Raw genomic sequence first — 21,654 nt, 5'->3', positions numbered from 1 at the left:
TATTAGTAATAGTATATTTTATTATTATTATTTATTATTATTATAATTATTATTATATATATTTAAGTAAATACAACTTTTTAATATGTGCAATACTTTCACAGATTAATAAAACTCTAATCTTTCAGTTAAATATTAATGGTATTAAGTATATATGTTGGGTTTTACTTTAAATTTAAACATTATATGTAAAGAGCAAGAAAACAGAAGTGTTTTCGTCCTTTCTTTCTCCTTCTTCTTCTTCTTCTTCTTCTTCTCTTTCTCTTTTATTGTCTTTTCAGCCTTTATAACTTTAAAATATTAGCTTGAATGTTGACCCATTTTTGAATCGTGTAAACTCCTGTCTATACATTCCACATTCAAGATTAATAAGTTAGACGCTCCTTTATTTTATTTTATCTTTATTTGACTCTTTCTCCCCCTCACTTGTGTTGACTTGCAAATATAGTATTGATAAAACAATTAGCATCTGATTTTTAAAGACTTTTTCTCCGTTTTGATAAGCAACTCTTTTATTTAATTATTTCCATTTTCATTTAATTTTATTTGCCTGTCTACAGATTTCTTTGGTGTGTGTTATTTTTGAACACTTGAACTGAATTTTGTAACTGATATATGAAAATAACTTTTTACCGGATTGATATAATCAAAGATTTGCCGACTATGTAATCAAACTAAAGAAAACTGTGGAAACATATATATATATATATATATATATATATATATATATATATATATATATATATATATATTGGATTGTTGCCAGCTTCCTTGGATTTATTAAAATACGCATTGTATCTTTATACCTGTTGAATGGCAAGAACTTCAATTACAGGATTTAACATACCCTTTCGATTTGAAGTTCAATATACATATTTTTTGCTGCATCAATATAAACTCTTCCTTACTCTATATATAGCTAAAATGATTTAAACACTTTCAAAATATTTAATTATTTTTCAATGTTTATTACCTATAGCAAATCAGGTGCAAAACTTTTATAATATTTTTCTCAGAAGAGATGTATAAACATCGAAAATCAAGGATTAAGTAAATATATTTAACAATACTGTAATCTTTGGCTTGCATAAAATAAAATTTCTATATTTTAAATTTAACTTTTACAAATCACAAAATTTAACTTTTACAAATCACAAAGATAGAAGAAGAAGATGCGTTGATTAGTAGATAAAGTTCTATTTCTGTCGCCTGACAAGATACGTTTGGTTTTTATATAAACCAATTGCTCCGAAATATTAGCACTTTCGGCGAAGCACCAGTGTGATATTTGTCTACATATATAATATATATATATATATATATATATATTATATATATATTTATATATATATATATATATGAATATACCGACATGTACATATATGTGTGTGTGTGTGTGAGTGTGTGTGTGTTCGTCAATCGGAGTCGATTATGACAATAGACAACTAGTTGTGTGTCCGCAGGTGGCTGTTGAGTCCAATCCGGGCGCGGAAGCCCCGGCCACATGTTGAACACCAGTGGCTGAAGACGGCCACGTTAGCATCTCGGGCTTTTCGCGCAGCGCACTTTTGCAGATTCAGTTTGCCTTGCCTCCGCGAGCAGAAAGCCCTCGCATACCAAGCGGTGCGAGTTTTGCCTGTCGGAAGCACTGCTTTCCCATGAGTTCACGTCAATGTTGAAGTCTTTCATATAGGACATCAGAGTGTCTTTGAACCGTTTGCGCTGTCCACCAGCTCTTCTCATTCCGCACCGTTCACCAGAAAGCAGTTGTTTTGGTATGCGCAAGTCTGTCATCCGATACATGTGGCCTACCCAGCGGGTTTGCGCTTTGCGGATCGTAGTGAGCTTGGACCTCTCGAGAACATCAGTGTCTGGGATCTTGTCTTGCCAGCGAATGTTCAAGATGTTCCGCAGACATCAAAGATGGAAGTGTTTTAGTTGTTTTTCGTGACGCCTGTAGAGGACCCACGTTTCACAACCATATTGAAGAGATGTCAGGACCACTGCTTTGTACACTTTAACCTTTGTGTACTGCTGAATTCCTCTTCGTTCTCAGACTGTTTTCTTTAGTCTGCCAAAGGAGGTGATGGCCTTGGCAATGCGGTTGGTGATTTCGATGTCGATGTTAGCAGCACGAGAGAGTATACTGCCAAGGTAGGTGAAATGGTCTACTGCTTTAAAGCTCTGACCATTTACTTGGACGTTCGGTTCCCGGTACGTGTCGCCAGGAGCAGGTTGGTGCATGACTTCTGCCTTGCTCATACTTATTGTAAGACCGAAATTCTCACATGCTGAAGAAAATTCGTCCACTTCCAGTTGCATTTCATGCTCTTTGGTGGCATTGAGAGCAAAGTCGTCAGCAAAAAGGAGGTCTCTGATTACTGTTTCTTTGACTTTACTGACAGCTTGTAGACGGCGGAGTATGAAGAGCTTCCCATCACACCGGTACCGGATTTGGATGCCTGGAGTAACTTTCCTGAAGGCATCAGTCAACATTACCGAAAACGTCATGCTGAAAAGCGTTGGTGCTAGCACGCAACCTTGTTTTACGCCATAGGTTACCGGGAAAGGGGCTGACATGTCACTTTCATCAGTTACTCGTACCATCCTGCCGTCATGGAACTGTCTTAAAATATTCACGAATTTATCCGGGAAACCGAACTTTAACATGATCTTCCAGAGGCCTTCCCTGCTCACTGAGTTGGAAGCCTTCGTGAGATCAACGAAAGTCATGTAGAGGCCTTGATATTGTTCTTTACACTTTGGAGTTGGCGAGCGGCAAATATCATATCGATGGTTCCGCGACCTGTGTGAAACCCACATTGGCTTTCTGGAAGGTGACCCTGGTCCAGGTGTTTCAGAAGGCGGTTTAGAAGAACACGAACTTGTATTTTGCCTGCGATTGAGAGGAGAGAGATCGCTGTGTGATAATCGCAAGACTGTTTGTTGCCCTTCCTTTTGTAGATGTGAACAATTTTTGCGTCTTTGAAGTCTTGAGCTTGAGCTTCGCTTTGCCACAACTCTTGGAACAGTTTTCTCTGTTTGTGGATGAGATAGCGACCAACAGACTTGAATACTTCGGCTGTGATCACGTCGGAGGTAGGTGCCTTGCAAGTCGGCATTTGCCTCGTAGCTGTTACAAACTCCTCCTCTGTGGGTGATGTGTCGAGAGCATGATTGATTGGCACTTGAGGTAGTCGTTGAACGGTTCAATCATTGACGTGTGAAGGACAATTCAGGACACTTTCAAAATGTTCAGCCCATCTCTTGATGATTTCATTTTTCTCAGTGATGAGTGAACCATCTGCACCGAGCAGGGCAGATGTGTCTGATGTCGTTGGTCCATAGACACACTTCAAGGACTCGTAGAAACGCTTCATCTCGTGCCTATCGGCGTAGCCTTGGATCTCGTCGAATTTGTTACTGAGACAGGTATCTAGCATGATGCGCAAGTTTTTTTTTTCTGGACTTCACTTCGCTTACCATAGTACGCGTCTTTCTTTGAAGTGGAATCTGGGTCATTTTGGTGGACCTTGAAGAGCCTGTGCTTCTCTGTTTGCAGATTCTGTACCTCCGCATCATTCTCATCAAACCAGTCTTGATAATTTCTGGATTTGAACCCAGTACCAGGAGAGCAGCGGCGTGGATTGTCTTACTGAGAGACTTCCAATTGTTCGACTCGAGTTCAGAGTGTTGCCTTTTTAGGGTAGTTTGGAGTTCTTCCTGAACTTCGGGGAGTTTAAGCTTGTTGGCATTAATTTGTTCGGCAACTTTTTGACCGTGTGGTCTTCTTTTGGGCTTCATTGGCAATCTGATTTTGGAAACAATGAGGAGGCGGTGGTCTGTCCAGCATTCAGCACCGCACAAAGCTTTCGTCACGAGCACATCTTGCTTGTCTTTAGCCCTGACGATGAGGTAGTCAGTCATATACCAATGTTTGGAGCGTGGATGTCTCCATGAAGTTTTGTTTCTGGTTGGGAGACGGAACATTGTGTTAGTTAAGGTCAGTCCATAGGTTGCACAGGTCCGAACCAGCAGAAGACCATTGCTATCCCATGATGTCCGCTGATATCTGGCCACGCTTGGTGATCCTTGCCAACACGGCCATTGAAATCACCGATGAGAATGAGCTTGTCGGTCTGTGGTAAAGAGGAGAGGATGGCTTCGAGGTCTTCATAGAATTTGTCTTTGGTTTCTTCGGGGTTGGTCATGGTTGGAGCGTAGGTACTGGTGATGCAAATGTTTTCTTAATCAGCTGGACCTGTAGCTTGAGAGTCATAAGGCGATCGTTCACACCTTCAGGAATGCTGTCGAGTTTGCCCACAAGATGATTTTTGATGGCGAATCCAACATAGGCTTCGCGGCACTCTTCATTGCTGCGTCCACTCCAGAAAAATGTGTAACCACCGCCAGATTAATGAGCTGACAAGTGCCGGGGAGCCGTATCTCACTGAGAGCAGCTATATCTACTCCATATCGTCCGAGTTCTCGTGCCGTTCTCCTTTCCGGCTTTCTAGTCTTCGTCGTGGTTGAAGTTTGATCGAGTAGTGTTCTGACATTGCAGGATGCCAGAATGAGTTTTTGATTGTTCTTTTGATTTCGACCGCAAAGAGGGAAGCTTACCATCGCCGGTAAGCTAGCCAGGTTGCAGTGGAACAGGCCATGTTTGGACCACCTTTTCCAGCTGATCCTAAAAGGGACTGTTTAGTCGCTCAAGTGGCTGCCGGACCTCGCTGCTGTTCCGAATTCAGAGAAGAACGACCATATGGCCTGAGCCGCCTGTGTGCAGGTTCGCAGCTAGCAGCTTCCAGTCATTCCGTGCCTGCTACCACAGCTGCTCGCCCATCACCACAGGACTTTTGTAGTTGTCAATCACTTGCGCTGGAAGGATATTTTAGTGAAGGAGGCTTGCGCATGACCAATCTCACTCTCTCTTCCGAAAGAAGCCTCGCCCAGCGGCAGGGCAAAGTCGAGATAGCTGGAGACCTATCCGGATGCAGGAGCTGCCAGAGGGATGCGCAGTGCGCTGACCAATCGCTTGAGGGGCCCTACTCCTGATTTTCTGTCTGGGTTTACTCCCGTAGGTGGACTGTCGTCCAGGACTGAGGAGCTCCACCTGCCCAGCTGTAGCCTAGCGAAGGGGTGCTTATGGGTACTGCACCTTGCCCAGAGGTGGCCCAGCACAGCAGCAATCAAGAGGTAGTGACATTCTCCTCCAACACCAGATCTGCTGATCTAGGTCTTGGTGCCGGATGTAGGTTAGTGTCATACTAGGACCATATATATATATATATATATATATATATATATATATATATATATATATGTATATATATATACATACATATATATATATTTCCATACACACATATATATATCCATATATATATATATATATATATATATATATATATATCCATACATATATATATATATCCATCCATACATATATCTATACATATATATATATATATATATATATCCATATATATATATATGTATATATATACATACTTACATATATACATACACATGTATATATATATATAAATATATATATATATATATATATATATATATATATATATATATATATAAATAAATGGACTCTAATTTATGAAAGCATGATAGGTTATGAAAAGGAAGGAGTGTAAAGAGATAGCTTCGAATTTGGAGGTACCAAAACCAAAGCAAAATATGATGAAAGTAAAAATAAAATAGATAACCCCCATTATTTATTATACCATAGCTGTTCACACTGAAACTCTTATCACAATATTCTATAGATCTATATTAAAAAAAAATTGTTAAACTTTGTGACATATTTCCATTTTATGGAGGTCAGGCACTAACCATCACCCCATAATTATATTATGACATATTTCTTCACACTGAAACATAATTCTCAAAGTATACTTGGGCATTTTTAAAAACGTGTTTTTTTCTTTATCAAAGTGTGTGCATATTTTCATTCTATGGAGGCCAGACGCGAACGCAGACCGCACCATTTTATTATACCCTCCCTATTATATAAAAACAAATATCAAAGTAGTATTATGTGCATCCATATGAAAACCACTTGTAAACGTTTTTTTTAATTGTTTTTTTTTTATTTCCATACGTTGTAGACCAGGCGTACACGCAGACCCCACGATTTAAATAAATCGTCATTATGCTGGATCAAACATACCCCTTCCTGTGTCTCGATATATCTTCTATCATTATATCTTATCACAGACGGTCAGCTTTATATTATAGACATAGTTAAATAGCTTTAACTATGCGGTCCATTGGATCTAGATGAGTGCTTATTAGATAGAGAGATCCTATTTATTCAAACAGAGATACAATGTGAAAACACACTATAAACGTTAATTTGCATACAGATTGTCTACTTTAATATTCTAGTATGTTATCACCTATCCTCTTATGTATATCAGCAATGTCAAAAAATAAACAGAAAATTGATGTCACTTTTTAGCTCTACATATAACTATAATATATCATATTACACTACAATGATGGAAGAACACCTCTGGTGTCTTGCGACTAATGCTATAATTGGTATCATTTCAGCTGTGTTGGGGTTGACCAGCAGGACACCATGGGTAAATGGATTTGTCCGAATTGTACGAACAAAATGTCAAAATAAATTCTTGTACTCAATTATCGGGGTCATCGACTTAAATTAAAGTCATCTTCACTTTATTATAGAAAACTCATCTGATAAACTAGAATTATTGGTTATAAATTTGGAATCGGCAAAAGACACACATTGAATTCATTATTGATAATTACTTGTAATAATGTTAAGTCCCTCGGGACAGTTTTCTTACTTGTCACTTATTGACAGTTTTTTTAAAGTACTAGTTGTTTTGTGATACAATGATATCGTGAGGTTTCCTACTCCGAGCATCCATACACTGGAAATATTTCTCATATGAGAATATTGAAGTTAAATCGTTATAACCAGATATATTCTGATACTACATAAACGGGATTATTAGATAAATTCATTTTTAGTTTTTACAAAACGGGCTATCACGAGGTCTCCGTTCACGCTGAACATCCACAGAATTGACAACAGCATTATAGTACATAGAAAACATTCCGCTGTGGAATTTCCACAGATTCCGTTATTAGATAGATGTATATGTTTTCATTTTCAAACTTATTATATAAGTATTTAATAATGCAAGTTTTTGGTTTAGTCAAAACTGTAAATAGCAAAATGTCTATCCTTCTAAGACGAAGTAATGATGCTAGAAATGTTTGCTAATAAGCGATGATTGACAGATGAAAAACTCATAATTTCTTTTATTGCAAGATTCTATGCAATTACCGTAGATTCGTCGAAATTCTGACACATTTCTTAATAACTCGGCGTCCTTCAAATTTAAACTAATGTACGCCGCCATATTGTCACGTGTACTTTGCGATGAGCGGCAAGATTCACACACATATACATGCACACACAACGTCACACGCACGATCTTTCACGTGTACACTGGCTTACAGATATGCACACTCACACGTACACATTTTCTCTTACGCATGTTCACATAGGTAGACATACATAGACACACAGACACGCACGTACTAACTCATTTCGACCCTCATCGTCTCTTACAGTCACACATACTCAAACACGCACTCACTTTTACATTCACAGACACGCAAAGAGAAATACACTGGCTTAAACATCCACACACATCGTCTCAAACATTCACACACAAGGACACAGGGAAAGAAAAGGAAATACTAAGTCCTTATCTATGACATGAAAACAAACTTGACTCTGAAGATTTCCATCATTCCAGTTTAAGCAAGTTCTATAATTCCAATTATTATAATAGAAACTAGAACAATGAAAATGAATTTCTGGAACTACGTGGTCAATATATCAAAAGAACCAAGTTGTAGAGTGCGTCAAACAATTGCACTTAAAATCACGGTTAGAATCATAAAAAAGATATACTATGTTAGAATACCTGAGGTAGTAGGTGAATATCCGACAAAAATTAGTATGTGAAATGCGACAAAAAATGAGTATGTAAAATGCGACAAAAATGAGTATGTATAATGCGAGAAAAAATGAGTTTGTAAAATGCGACAAAAATGAGTATGTAAAATGCGACAAAAAATGAGTATATAAAATGCGACAAAAAATGAGTATGTATAATGCGAAAAAAAATAAGTACGTGAAATACGACAAAAATGAGTATGTAAAATGCGAAAAAAATGAGTATGTAAAATGCGACAAAAATTAGTATGTAAAATGCGACAAAAATTAGTATGTAAAATGCGACACAAATGAGTATGTAACATACAACAAAAATGAGTATGTAACATACGACAAAAATGAGTATGTAATATACGACACAAATGAGTACGTAAAATGCGAAAAAAATGAGTACGTAAAATGCGATAAAAATGAGTATGTTAAATGCGACAAAAATGAGTACGTAACATACGACCAAAATAAGTATGTAACATACGACAAAAATGAGTACGTAAAATGCGACAAAATGAGTATGTAATATACGACAAAAATGAGTATGTAAAATGCGACAAAATGAGTATGTAACATACGACAAAAATGAGTATGTAACATACGACAAAAATGAGTACGTAAAATGCGACAAAATGAGTATGTAAAATACGACAAAAAATGAGTATGTAAAATGCGACAAAAATGAGTATGTAAAATGCGACAAAAAATGAGTATGTAAAATGCGACAAAAATGAGTATGTAACATACGACAAAAGATGAGTATGTAAAATGGTACAAAAAAGGAATATGTAAAATGCGACAAAAAAGAGTATATAAAATGCGTCAAAAATGAGTACGTAAAATGCGACAAAAATGAGTATGTAACATACGCCAAAAATGAGTACGTAAAATGCGACAAAAAATGAGTACGTAAAATGCGACAAAAATTAGTATGTGAAATGCGACAAAAATGAGTATGTAACATACGACAAAAAATGAGTATGTAAAATGGTACAAAAAATGAATATGTAAAATGCGACAAAAAAGAGTATGTAAAATGCGACAAAAAGATAAAAGAGTATGGTAAAAGACAAAAGAGTATGTAAATATCTCCACTAGAAAACTTGTAAAACGCCGTATATATATAGCGTAAAATCGACAAGTGGAACTATATATACGAAGAAACATTTTGAAATAAGTCACACACAATCCATGAGTACAAGGAGATTTTTTCAGCTGCGCATTTAGAAAATAGAGCTGCTAAGTCTGATACAATCATAAGAGACAAGAGGGAGAAATTATCAACATTAGTTGAAGTGTCGCTATCGATGATATTTAAACAGAACTAAGCACATGAAGATAACGAAAAACTACAGGAGTAAAAAAAGTAAAGTGACTTTTAAAACCGTCATTAATAGTAATATGGTCTAATACCAAGTTATTATAAATACGAACCAATGTAAAAATAAATACCAACCAAAATTAATAAACACAAATTAAGTTTACATAAATACAAACTAATGTAAAAAAAAATAAATAAATGTAACATATACACACCAACTTAAAAATAATACAAACACGTAGGCATAAATGCAAATCAATATATATATATATATATATATATATATATATATATATATATATATATATATATACATACATATAATATGTGTGTGTATATATATATATATATATATATATATATATATATATAATTTAAAGTGTCTGTCTGTCTGTGTACATTTCCCTACAAAATAACTCTCTCAATTTTCAGTTTAAAGACTCGAAATTTGATATACAGGGTACTGTGATTTGGGAAAAATATTTGTAATCCGTATACGACCAGAAACTTTGCTGTAAATTAGTCACAGTTTAATGATTCGACCTTTGAAAACTCTACCAAACCCCTCCGCTAATTTGTGGTCTAAACACTTCACATTTTAGATATAGGTTAGTTGGACATGGATCTAACTTGATAACTTGATTTGAGCCCCAAACAATAAATGTTAACGGGTGATAATAGGGGTCAAATTTTAGAAAAAAATGTATGTTGTGGTCTGTACCAACTTAGACAATTTCTGGTCTAAACATTTGAAATTTTACATAAAGCGTATTCATAGATAGGAAAATCATTTAAATCGGTTTGGGTCGAAAATTTGAGCTATCAATATATAAATCGAGGTATGTATGTTTGCATGTCATCCGAAAATTTTCAATAGAGCCGACGAATTTTCACAAAATTAGTATCATTTTGAAGTTCCATACTTCAGACGACAAATACCGAAAAATCGGCCAAAAACATTAATTTCTTCACCCTCAACTGGACACTTTTCTACAAGGAGGGGATGCTTTATTCGCCGATATTTTGAAAGTCATCGCCCATTTTCTTATTGTCTTGCTTTAATTAAAACCGACGTCACTTCCGGCGTGCGGTGGTCGTAACAGTACAGACGTAAGGGGTTTCCCGTCCTTTTCCTCCTTCGCGGTACTGTTTGAGCCTGCCTTCCTACTACCACTTGGTTCGTGAACACACACCTCCAAACACCCGGGCAACGACGGCTACACATGTTACTTTAATATACATAGAAAAAATTGTACCCAAACAAATAGTTAGCATCTTAATATATGTCCCGCTTGATGTTCCTGAACTTATCTGGTATCCGGTAGCCTGTCTGGTCCCTATGAGCATTAGAATGATAAAAGAATTAAACAAACATTAAAACACACACAATAACTCTGACCGAGACACTTGACAGACTTAACACACATTTATACACATGTACAGTTACATACATACACACTTTTACACACACATACAGTCACACTCACGCACGCACATTTAACATACTTAAAGAGTCATATGCACACACATTTGCACATTCATACAGTCACAAAGAATCACACACTTTTATACAACCATACAATCAAAGACACACCAGCATACACTTATTCACGCCCCCCAAAACAACATTTTATTACCAATAAAACCACTCAAATGAACACAATCTAAGATACACTCACGCACACAGCATGCAAGCGTACACACAGTTTACGTCACAATGAATCATACAGTTATAATTTTCTATTTGATTTGAAAATGTTACATTTCCTGAAGTTCAAAATATAATTGATAAAGAATACCTTTTTCTTTTCTTTGAAAGATCTAAAGTAGATTTAGATGTTTACAACGTCAAAGCATAAAATAATTATACGGTTTAATGATATCTGTGCTACGATTGCTTTTACTATAAAGACAACAATTAATCGATTTGCCGGGCACACGTTTCAGATCAACGCTATTTATATAGTAGGATGGTTTTAAATTACTTTTCCAAATTTTTCCGCACACACTCGTGGCGCAGTAGTAATAAGTACCAGAATAAATACACTGTAAATTTATATTCACTAAACATTTAAACGGTTAATTCTCAGTATTAACGACCAAACAATATAATTACAAATTATTTAGAACTTCTGTCATATCATGACCAAAAGAAAGAAAGCAGGCTACCCTACGTAGCCGAGTGAAGGGTGCCCTTTATTCTTTCTTGCAACTTCTTTACCACAAGAAACGTTGCGAGCTTGTCTCTGCTTTATGGTAATTTTCATGGCTAGAGCTCGTCTGAGCTCAGATCTCTAGTTCCCCCTAGCCTAACTTTCACTAAAAACACTCGTCTAACTGAAACCACTATCAATAAGTTCCCCCCACTCGTTATTTGTGCCTTAACCTAAAGGTAGCTTCCATAAAGAAAGCTTCTTTCTTTGAACCACACACCAGTGGAATACTGTTTAATTTTTCCGCCTTCCAACTGACTGCAATATGGTTGTCTTCAAGTCCAACGTGAATAATTTTCGGTTAAGCTATTCCTTAAGTGATCCGATTTACCCAATTCCCGATTACTATGACATTTTAAAACTGACACCTGTACATTCATTAATCCTTATCCTCGAGTGACCCCCGGACCTTCGTAAGTTGTTACATCTTTGTAAAAACAATACACTATGCTGCCCATAAAGGATTCTGTTCGAAATTTCGTCACGATTTAAAAGTTCGACAAAAACCTAGCAGTGTACAAAACGCAAAAAAAACGTCTGAATCTGTTTTTTATTGTAAACCAAAAAGAAAACTTATAAAGAATTTTACATAAAAATATTTATAGAAACAAACAGATTACTGTCGTGCCATCAGCTATAATTGAACGGAACCGTAAATTATTCAAAAATTCATGGTAAAATTATTTATAACAAAGTAGATGACTTAAGTGCAATAAGCTATAATCGATACCGAAACCAAAACTTATGAAGAATTCTTGGTAAAATTATTTATTACATGGAATGGAAGCCCATAACTATTAAACAACGTCACTCGGATGTAAACGTGATACAAAAATAAATCACACACACGCTATCATATTAATATATAGATGATGTATTGTCCGTTTTGTTTGTTTGAAAACAGTTCATATTACTTAATGCGATATCACTAATTTCGTCTTATTTGATTCCGAATTCAGTTGTTGGATAAATATTGATGCTTCAAGTTGTTGATATCTTCAAATGTTTACTCATGGATTTTGGTTTGATTGTTTCTTCGGCCGCATATCAACAATTTTGGAATAAATCTATTAATTTTAGTACATGTTTTAATCGGAAAATATTTACTCAACATGTTGGCTGTATTTCCTATTGAAAGATTGTATAATGCGGTGTAGAGTTTTGCAAACGTAACGTCAGTAACAAAAAACAAAAACCTCAATGTTTTGGAATTGATCTAAAAAAAATAATATCTTTAGACTGTTTATATATATATATATATATATATATATATATATATATATATATATATATATATATATATATATATATATAACTATTGGGAATCCGCACAAAACAGGAACTCACTTAATGTCCAGAGCTAATTATACTACTACTTCAAGTTCGAAGAGAAGCCGAGAATCGCCGTGTATTTCGGCGTATAAGGCGACAATCAGATAAGACACAGTAAAAAATTGAGGAACATTTAAATAAATTAATCATATATCGGTTTTTCTTACTCACGTTTACACCTAATAACGCATATCGCCACTTGGACATGATTGCCGATTGTTTGAGACAATACCTTGGAAGACTTACAATATGTTGGCTTGCGTAACATTTAACCTTCTGCAGTACAGTAAAGGAGCCAGAGAGCAGGATGGAATTCCAGAATCTAGCAGTTTGAGAGAAGAAACTATTGGAGTCAAAACTTTTTCTTGTATTTACGAATCTTAACAGTCAAGTTGTAAGCTTGTGGACTTGTGGGACGCATTACATTGAGGGGGGAAGAAGTGCAACGAGTTAATCAGAACATACTTTATCAAAATATTTGTAAAACAGACACATAGATTCAGCATTGGGGCGATGGTACAGGGGTCGGATCTTAATTGACATATGAGGACTTATTAGATTGAAAGAATTCTAGACCCTATCGAAGGGGGAGTGGGTAATACTTGATGCATCAGCCCAGATGTTGCAGCAATATTTCATGCATGGGCGAATGATGACCTTGTTGAGGTACGGGATACTCCCAGGTGTGAGTTGTCTTCTATCGCTGTAGAGGAAACCCAGCATTTCTCCAGCAGCCTATGCAATATTCTCAATGTGTTTGTTTCAATTCATAATGCTTGAAAAAGTTAAGCCGTGGACTTTAGTGTAAAAATTCTCAGAGTGTTATTAGCTATAGTTAGAGATGAATTTTGTAATTGTTACGGGAGGGCAGTGTAAGGTAAATAAAATCCGACTCAGAAAAAAAAACATCTTACCATTTTTGTAGGAATAATTGGTCATTTATTGGGAGGACTATGAGACAAAAGGAGGAATGCGAGAGTTCTGTGGCTATTAAATGTAAACCAATTTGAAACTTTCTCCTCTTTTTTAAATTGTCTCCTTAGCTTTATATTGTATGAGCAAACAGATGATGAATATATATATATATATATATATATATATATATATATATATATATATATATATATATATATATTACTAGCGGAGTGTGGAGAGCTGGTGTAGTAAGGGGGCCCGAACGGCAATGAAAACAATAGCAGACAAATTATGGAGGCGTTGTTTAATAAACACGTTGAAGTAGCGGAGGTCACCGGCGTTGCCCGAGGGTTGGAAGGTGGAGAGAGTTCAACATAACAATAGGCAGTCTGGGAGGAGACAAGTGATGAAAACCTGGTCGTATACAGGCATTCTTGAACTCATTACGTGAAAGAAGAAAACTAGGTGAAAAACAAAAAAAAATAAAGTTTTAGATGATGCGTCCATCCAAAGACACGATACCTTGCGAAAATGTGGCGCAAAACCGACCCTCCTTGTAAAAACAGTCCAGGTGAGGGCGAAGGAATTAATGTTTATTGTTCAACTTTTAGGATATGTGTTGTTCAGGAGATGCAGGTACTTCATAATATCAATATCGTTAGGATCCATCTGGTGTCTCGAATGTTTTTGACAGATATACAAACACAAACCCATACCCGCATACATTCATTTTGACTTTTATATTAAAGAAGATTATAGAAACGGTTAAATATTTCATACATCTATATGACAGCGGAATCTGCACCAGAAATTGAAGATGATAACTGGCAGAAGAATAATATTACAAGAGAACAAATACTTTATTAACGCCCCACCTGTCAGCAAAAGTGAATGTAAAAGTAGTGTTATATATTGATGACGTAACGGTAAGCAATATTTATACAGTCAAATGAGGTTCAAATATCGTACTTCTCCTAAAATATCGTAATCACATTGTAAGGAAAAATTTAATCAACCAAATCTTAATATAAGTCTTGGAACGATAGTATTTTACAAGACAATATATACTACACTATACTCCAGTAGAAAAATGAGTAGAATGTTCTTCTAAACAGAACCGATTATGCAATACACCACCTAAATTGATGATGAAATTATTGTAAAGATTTCTTACAGTCAGAAAACGCATGCTAATCTAATATGATGGACGATAAATTTATCGCCCTGAAGACTGCAGATAAGAAAAATCAATTCAGATATCGAGGTTATGTAGTAAAGATGGCGTCTAATGTATGGGACCATCTTAAGTCTAAATCACAGCCTCGATACGGGACCGAAATGGGGAGAATGCATTTCCAACAAAGCCAATTGTGGCGATCAGGCTGACTTTGATTATTGTTGGAGGTCAGGTAGGCATGTGCTCGACGCATGATCAACTGAAGTTGTCTAGCCAGTGAAAGACGTGCACAAAGTCGTACTACTCTAAATTCAAGTCTGGGTTTCTTTGGACTTGTAGTCCGGCTCCAAGTCCTGCTGCCACACCCAGTATCTATAAGCTACCGCCTGATTGCACCAGGAGATCACCACATACTCCAACACATCCAGGTAGAATTTAGTGTTGAATTTCAAGCTGACTCTTGGATTGGAAATTGCATGGTTGACCCCTCAATTGAAACCACACCAAAGACTAAAACCGTGGCCGGAAATATCTTGAACAACCCAAATATGCATGTTGATGGTGCTTGCAACCTTCCTCTTGTCATAATGGGTAAAAAGCATGGGTTTTTATTCAACACATCTCCAATCTTGCTCGTTGATCATTGTTTTACTTTCAGACATAATAAGATGCTCCTATCGCTTTATATATTTGTAGCTAACTAAATTCCCTGCAATAAATTGAAAATCGATTTCAATTAAATTAAAATTGAATAATGTCGTCTTTTTAGGGCTGCGACTTTTTTTTTAATTTTTACCTTGTATATTTTCTCAGCCATAGACAGATAAATTAAAGTGGGTTAAATTGTTAATTATAGGCGAACAACAATATCTCACCACTCTGTCGGGGCACAATTTTAAGTAAATATTGTATATAATAGTTACAAATAAACGCAATGCTTAAGGTGAGAGATTGTTCATTCGAAAACTTAAGGTACACAATAGCCTACATCTTACCTATAGGTAATGACTGGATATTTAAATGGTAGCAAAATATATACTATATTACTCCCCAGAAATGACGAAGGTAATTGCTAAATACAGAACCCCCTAAACTACTTCATTGTTATTCTGCTAATAAATAAACTATGTAAGGTAATTTTCGATGGCGTTCAGGTAAGAAAATAATAAATGACACTGTCGTATAATAACTATTATAATATAATTAATTCCGAAATAAATAAATAACCTTTAATGATTTTGATGGATACTCTTTTGAATACAAGTTACTTAACAATAACTAGCAACATGTCCCATCCAAAACGATGTGCATTATGTATTATATTGATACTATCTTTTCCTCGAATATTTTTTTTAAATTTAATAAAGAAACTATTACAACATAAACAAATTGTAACGAATAGGAGAATTACCTATAGCATCAGGAAATATTCTTAACAATGCCCTTTATGCCTATAAGCAGGAAAATCTTCTTAGTTTATTTGTAGAACTATGTGCTGATGGATGGTTTTACATCCTTCACACAACACAATGAAGGGATGTCAAGTAATTGTCCGAGATTGTCCATTCCATGGCAAATGATTACTTTAATAACGAAGACATTATCACCTTAATGGGAGAATTAACCTATAGAACCATAATATATTCTAAACTATCCCATTAATGACCATGCTTAGCTGGAGACTTTTCTGCTAATATATTTTACATGTTATCTGTGGTAGTGTATGCTTATAGGATGGTTTACATAGTTCATACAACGATATGCATCATTGCTGTATTCGGCATGGCCTTTCTAGATGAACTTGTTTTACACTAGATTGTAATGGAGCATTGTATTGCCATTCTCCTTACATAAACCGACTGTCGGACCAAATCATTTAAGTCCCATTTCGTCATTAAACTTATGATCCTCGCATCCCTGATCTCATCTGATTTTTTTCTACCGGTGCTAGGCTTCTTCTTGAGTGCGGAGGACTGTCTAGAAAGGGGAAATGCAGATGATCGTAGGGGGTATCCTTTGATAACTGGTCTACCAATGGTGTTAAGGGTTTGACATGACTGTGAAAACTTATCTATGACAACAGCTGTTGGGTAGTTTGCACATAGTATTATGGTCCGAGCACAAAGTCAAGTATGCTCTCTTCGAAAACATTAAGGAATAAGCCATACTTGAGTTACAGTAAGAAGATAAGTAACAATGCAACTAAGCGTGTCAGTATAACAAAACAATGAAACTCTGTGTTTCGTTTTATGTTCTACTAGCAGGGGTGCCCAGCGTTGCTCGGGTGTTTGGAGGTGTATGCTGTGCAAAAAAAGCAAAAAAACAAAAAATGGTTAATTTTTTAAAAATTTTACCCCTATTATGACCCCTTAAATGCATAGTTACGGGCTCAAATCACTTTATTACGTTAGATCCAGGTTCAAGGAACCTATATCTAAAATTTCAAGTGTCTAGACCCAAAATTGTCGGAGGAGTTTAGTAGAGTTCTTAAAGGTTAAATCGTTGAAATTTGACCCCTTAACAGCCAAATTTCTGGCTGACACCCGTCACATCGATTTTCCCAAATCTCAGTACCCGGTATTTCAAATTTCGAGTCTATAGACTAAAAAATTGACAGAGTTATTGCGTAGGGAAATGTACACAGACAGACACACACACATACAGACAGACATACAGACACGTTCACTTTTATAGATATATAGATTACCGGCCCATGGGCTTATTATTATAGATACCGAAATCAGATTGACATTCTATGCTGGATGTAACTTGTTCACTGCTAGGTTTTGCTCTCGCAAGTTCCGTACCGTTATCCCTGTACACGTTGTAGCACCAGTTGCAAAACAGTCACAGAATAGAAAAGAACATCAATTCACTTTTTCTGTCGTTGAGCAACGACATTTATTTTTCTTCGTCGCTGTGACGCCCCTCTCGTGATTTTCTCATCGGGCCTGCCATCCACGCCTGCACCATGATCTTGAACGTGATTCATATCTGGAATCGTCTTCTGAAATGGGCCCCTTCCTTTTTATAGTCCTCTTTTACATTACAGTTTCAACGTTTACCTCACTGCTTGGTATTTATCGATACGTGTCTGCGCTATGTTACAGTTCTTAACATCTTGTATTCTTTCTTTAGGCGCTGGCTATTCAAGTATTTTTCTCGACTTTGCGTCTAATCTTTAAGTCATAAAAAGGGATAAATAGAATACATAACTGTATTGCATGAAAGCGCTGTCCGATTCTCATGTAAGTAAGAAGATATACCAGATAACAGAACACGATATGAGGAAAATACTAGAATAGAACCCCGTAGGCAAGTATTAAAAGAATGGAAATTAGGATCTTGGGATTTCAGTCCATTGTTAATTCTATTAGAATAGCTAATATTTTTTAATGTCAAAAAATAGTCGATTGTTCATTCTTGTAGAAATCTGGATATTAAATATGCCAGTTAAAAGAATGGACCATGCGAATTAAAAAAAAATATTGTTAAGAAATAAGTTATATATTAAACCATAAGAATTGAGAATTCTTTGTTGCTAAAAGTGTGTTGGACGGGCATTTGTAAAAAAACGTGATATATTCACGTTGCCCCACTTTTGCCATCTTAAACAAAGAGGGTTTCTCGATATATTGAATATGTGGGTTCGAAGTTAGGAAGTTTATGAGTGAGAGTTTCAGAGAAAATCAGGAGAGATCGCGAGGAGATCCCCTTTGAAGCGAAAGGAAGAAGAGCAGATAATGTAGTTGAACATGCTTAATTTACTTACATCAACAATCGTGGTTGAAGAATAATGAAACCAACTATGTTTGTAACTGTTGTTTCGTGTCGTCATTCCTTATTATAGAAACGGTAAATGTGTTTTATCATCATCCTGTAATGAACTCTTGTATAACCCTTCCAAGTGTTATATGTCCCCCCATCATCAACAATAAATTATCTCCACCCTCTTCTGTGTTAGGAACTTGCATCTTATCTCCCAGTCCGTATAAGGATGAAGCCCCAACAGTATTACATGAACATGTAATAGGTGTCTCTCCCAATATGAACTCACGTCATCTCTTAATATGCCATCCCCTATACCAAAATAGCATATATATATATATATATATATATATATATATATATATATATATATATATGTATATATATATATATATATATATAAATACATATATATTATCTATATATCTATAAATATATACATATATATATATATATATATATATATATATATATATATATATATATATATATATATATATATATATATACCAGATTATTTCTTAAACGAGAATATAATAACGGGGAAAATTGTCTTATCGCAACAGAACATATACTAGCGTGCACTTTTAAATTGAGAAGCTTATGCATAGGAAGATATTATAGTGAATTAATGATTTTAAGAAAAGAAACACAATTATCATGTAGAGTTCTATTTAATAATATTTATGTTACCAAATAATTAATTTAAAACGAATTAACCGCAATAAGTTTGTTCAAACTAACATACCACTTGCTCATTTCTACTAGCACTTTACTATTTATGTTTTTGATTAACTTCCGGGGAAAACTATAAAATTCTCACCATAAAACAAAGAATATTATAAATTTATTTAGAAACTTTTTTTAAAAAAATCAATTCAGGTAACGTTATCATATAGTAGAGCTGATATCTATGTTATGTAACTGCCTGTAGTCTCTTGCACTGTCTAATAAAGGTCGGAAACTGGGAGCATGCCTTTTCCACACGCGCCAGCGGCGGCTCGGTGAATCTTCAGCGGGTATATTTGGTGTTGTGAGAGGCCATGTTTCTGATGTTCTCGCCATACGACCAAACAAAGTAGTCCAGCGAGTTGAGGCTGCTTGGAAACAGGGATAAGGTCGTAGCACTCCTTTTGAAGACAAGCCTCGGTATCTGGACAAGTAGACCGACACCGAGTTATAAACTAATTCTCTATACTGAACTAATTTAGAATAGAGATTAATGGCACATTATAAAGAAAGCTATTCATATTATATTTTTGATTCGAAAAACAAAATTTATATAAAGTTCGACAAATATAAACAGTCGTCTAATTTCATTCCGACGCACAATTACAGGATAAGCAAAGTAACTTTCCCTGTTGTTTGCTTCAGCAAAATAAATAATTAGACGATCACACGATATTTGACATATTGAGAGCAATATTAAGTGCTTGTCAAACACATGGAACTTTTATGGAAATAGCTCTCAGCACATGACTCATGAGATATATCTCGCAACCGATAAATAAATAATAACATGTATACATTTATTCTATATATACCTACACTGAGTTGTGCGTATATCTGAAGTATCAGAGCAAACAAACTTCTGTGCATTTTTGTCCCTGTGTAAGTAACTGCGTTCCTTATGAACTCGAAAACGCCGAGGCTAATTAGTTAGAAATGTAACAAAAGGTACTTATGTGCTTAGCAGTATTCTTTGATCACATTATAAATATATATAAATCCCCGAAACAGTGATTCATGGTAAACAACTGATGATCCCTTGAAAAATAAATTATTGGTATTATAGTAAATTCGAGAGCGAGTTTATGCAGTGCTTGCAAGTGATTAAATGACTTACTAACTAGATGGTTTTCTAACGAATGATAAAAATATTTATTCTGTATAGTTTTTAAGGTTAAAAACTTCAAAGACGATATTTATATCTATCTATCTATCTATATATATATATATATATATATATATATATATATATATATATATATGTGTGTGTGTGTGTGTGTGTGTGTGGGTGTGGTTGTGTGGGTGTTTGTGTGTGTGTGTGTGTGTGTGTGTGTGTGTGTGTGTGTGAAAATTACGATACGGATTAATGTATGTGCCAACGATGTTAATCGCCCTGGCAAGTTTACAATGGTTCAAATTATTTAAAAGAAAAAAAACTAATATACTATATATATATTGTTTAAATGCGGTTAGGGTGACACAAGTGTTTTAATCATTACTTTATATATATATATATATATATATATATATATATATATATATATATATATATATATATAATGAAAATTACAATTGAAATTACCAAAATGATCCAAGATTTCCTTGGAGTTTACTCGTACAAATGGAAATTCTTTTAACTTTCTTGAAGTTTTACATTTGAATTTTACAGTCACTGGATTTTTTATCTTCCACCAGACTATCCATTCGTGTGTAATCATCTTTTTCTTTACCATATTCCCTCTGTTTAACTTTTTTTGTTTCAAGTAAGATCTTTGACTTACATGTTGTTTCATCAAATACCTCTGCATGCCAAATCTGATCCCGCATTTTGCTTATTCCTACCCTCTGATGAGAAGGAAAGTATTTCTTCGAAACTCCGCGGATCAAGGACTATCCATTTATTTAGTGTTTCGTTTTCAGATAAAATATGTTTTTAACTCATTTCGAACTGTTTTTTAACATATTTTAACTGTTTGTTCATATAAATATATATATATATTTATATATATATATATATATACACATATATATATATATATATATAGTCGCCGGTGACCCGACCATGAGGCAGGTAGTACTGGGTTACATGGTACCAGTAGCACATGACATGACCTGACTTGTTTGGTGAAGAGGGCGGCTAGTCTCCCCGAAAGATTAAAAACAAGATCTTCCAAAGGGCGAATGA

At 35.2% G+C, this 21,654-nt stretch overlaps 1 protein-coding gene across 1 annotated transcript; it reads right to left on the bottom strand.

Moving 5' to 3' along the window:
- Positions 1 to 2,729: 2,729 nt before the first annotated feature.
- LOC145259049 (uncharacterized) lies at positions 2,730 to 3,122 on the bottom strand. The gene has a single exon (XM_080116676.1). The coding sequence runs from the start codon at positions 3,120 to 3,122 to the stop codon at positions 2,730 to 2,732; it is 393 nt and encodes a 130-aa protein (XP_079972802.1).
- Between the last annotated feature and the right edge of the window lie 18,532 nt (positions 3,123 to 21,654).

The sequence above is a fragment of the Euprymna scolopes genome, chromosome 34 (assembly GCF_053919585.1).
Source record: "Euprymna scolopes isolate OS-2025 chromosome 34, ASM5391958v1, whole genome shotgun sequence".
Classification (NCBI taxonomy): Eukaryota; Metazoa; Mollusca; class Cephalopoda; order Sepiida; family Sepiolidae; genus Euprymna; species Euprymna scolopes.
Note: the sequence above shows the minus strand (reverse complement) of the source record. Positions and strands in the feature narration are given on the sequence as shown.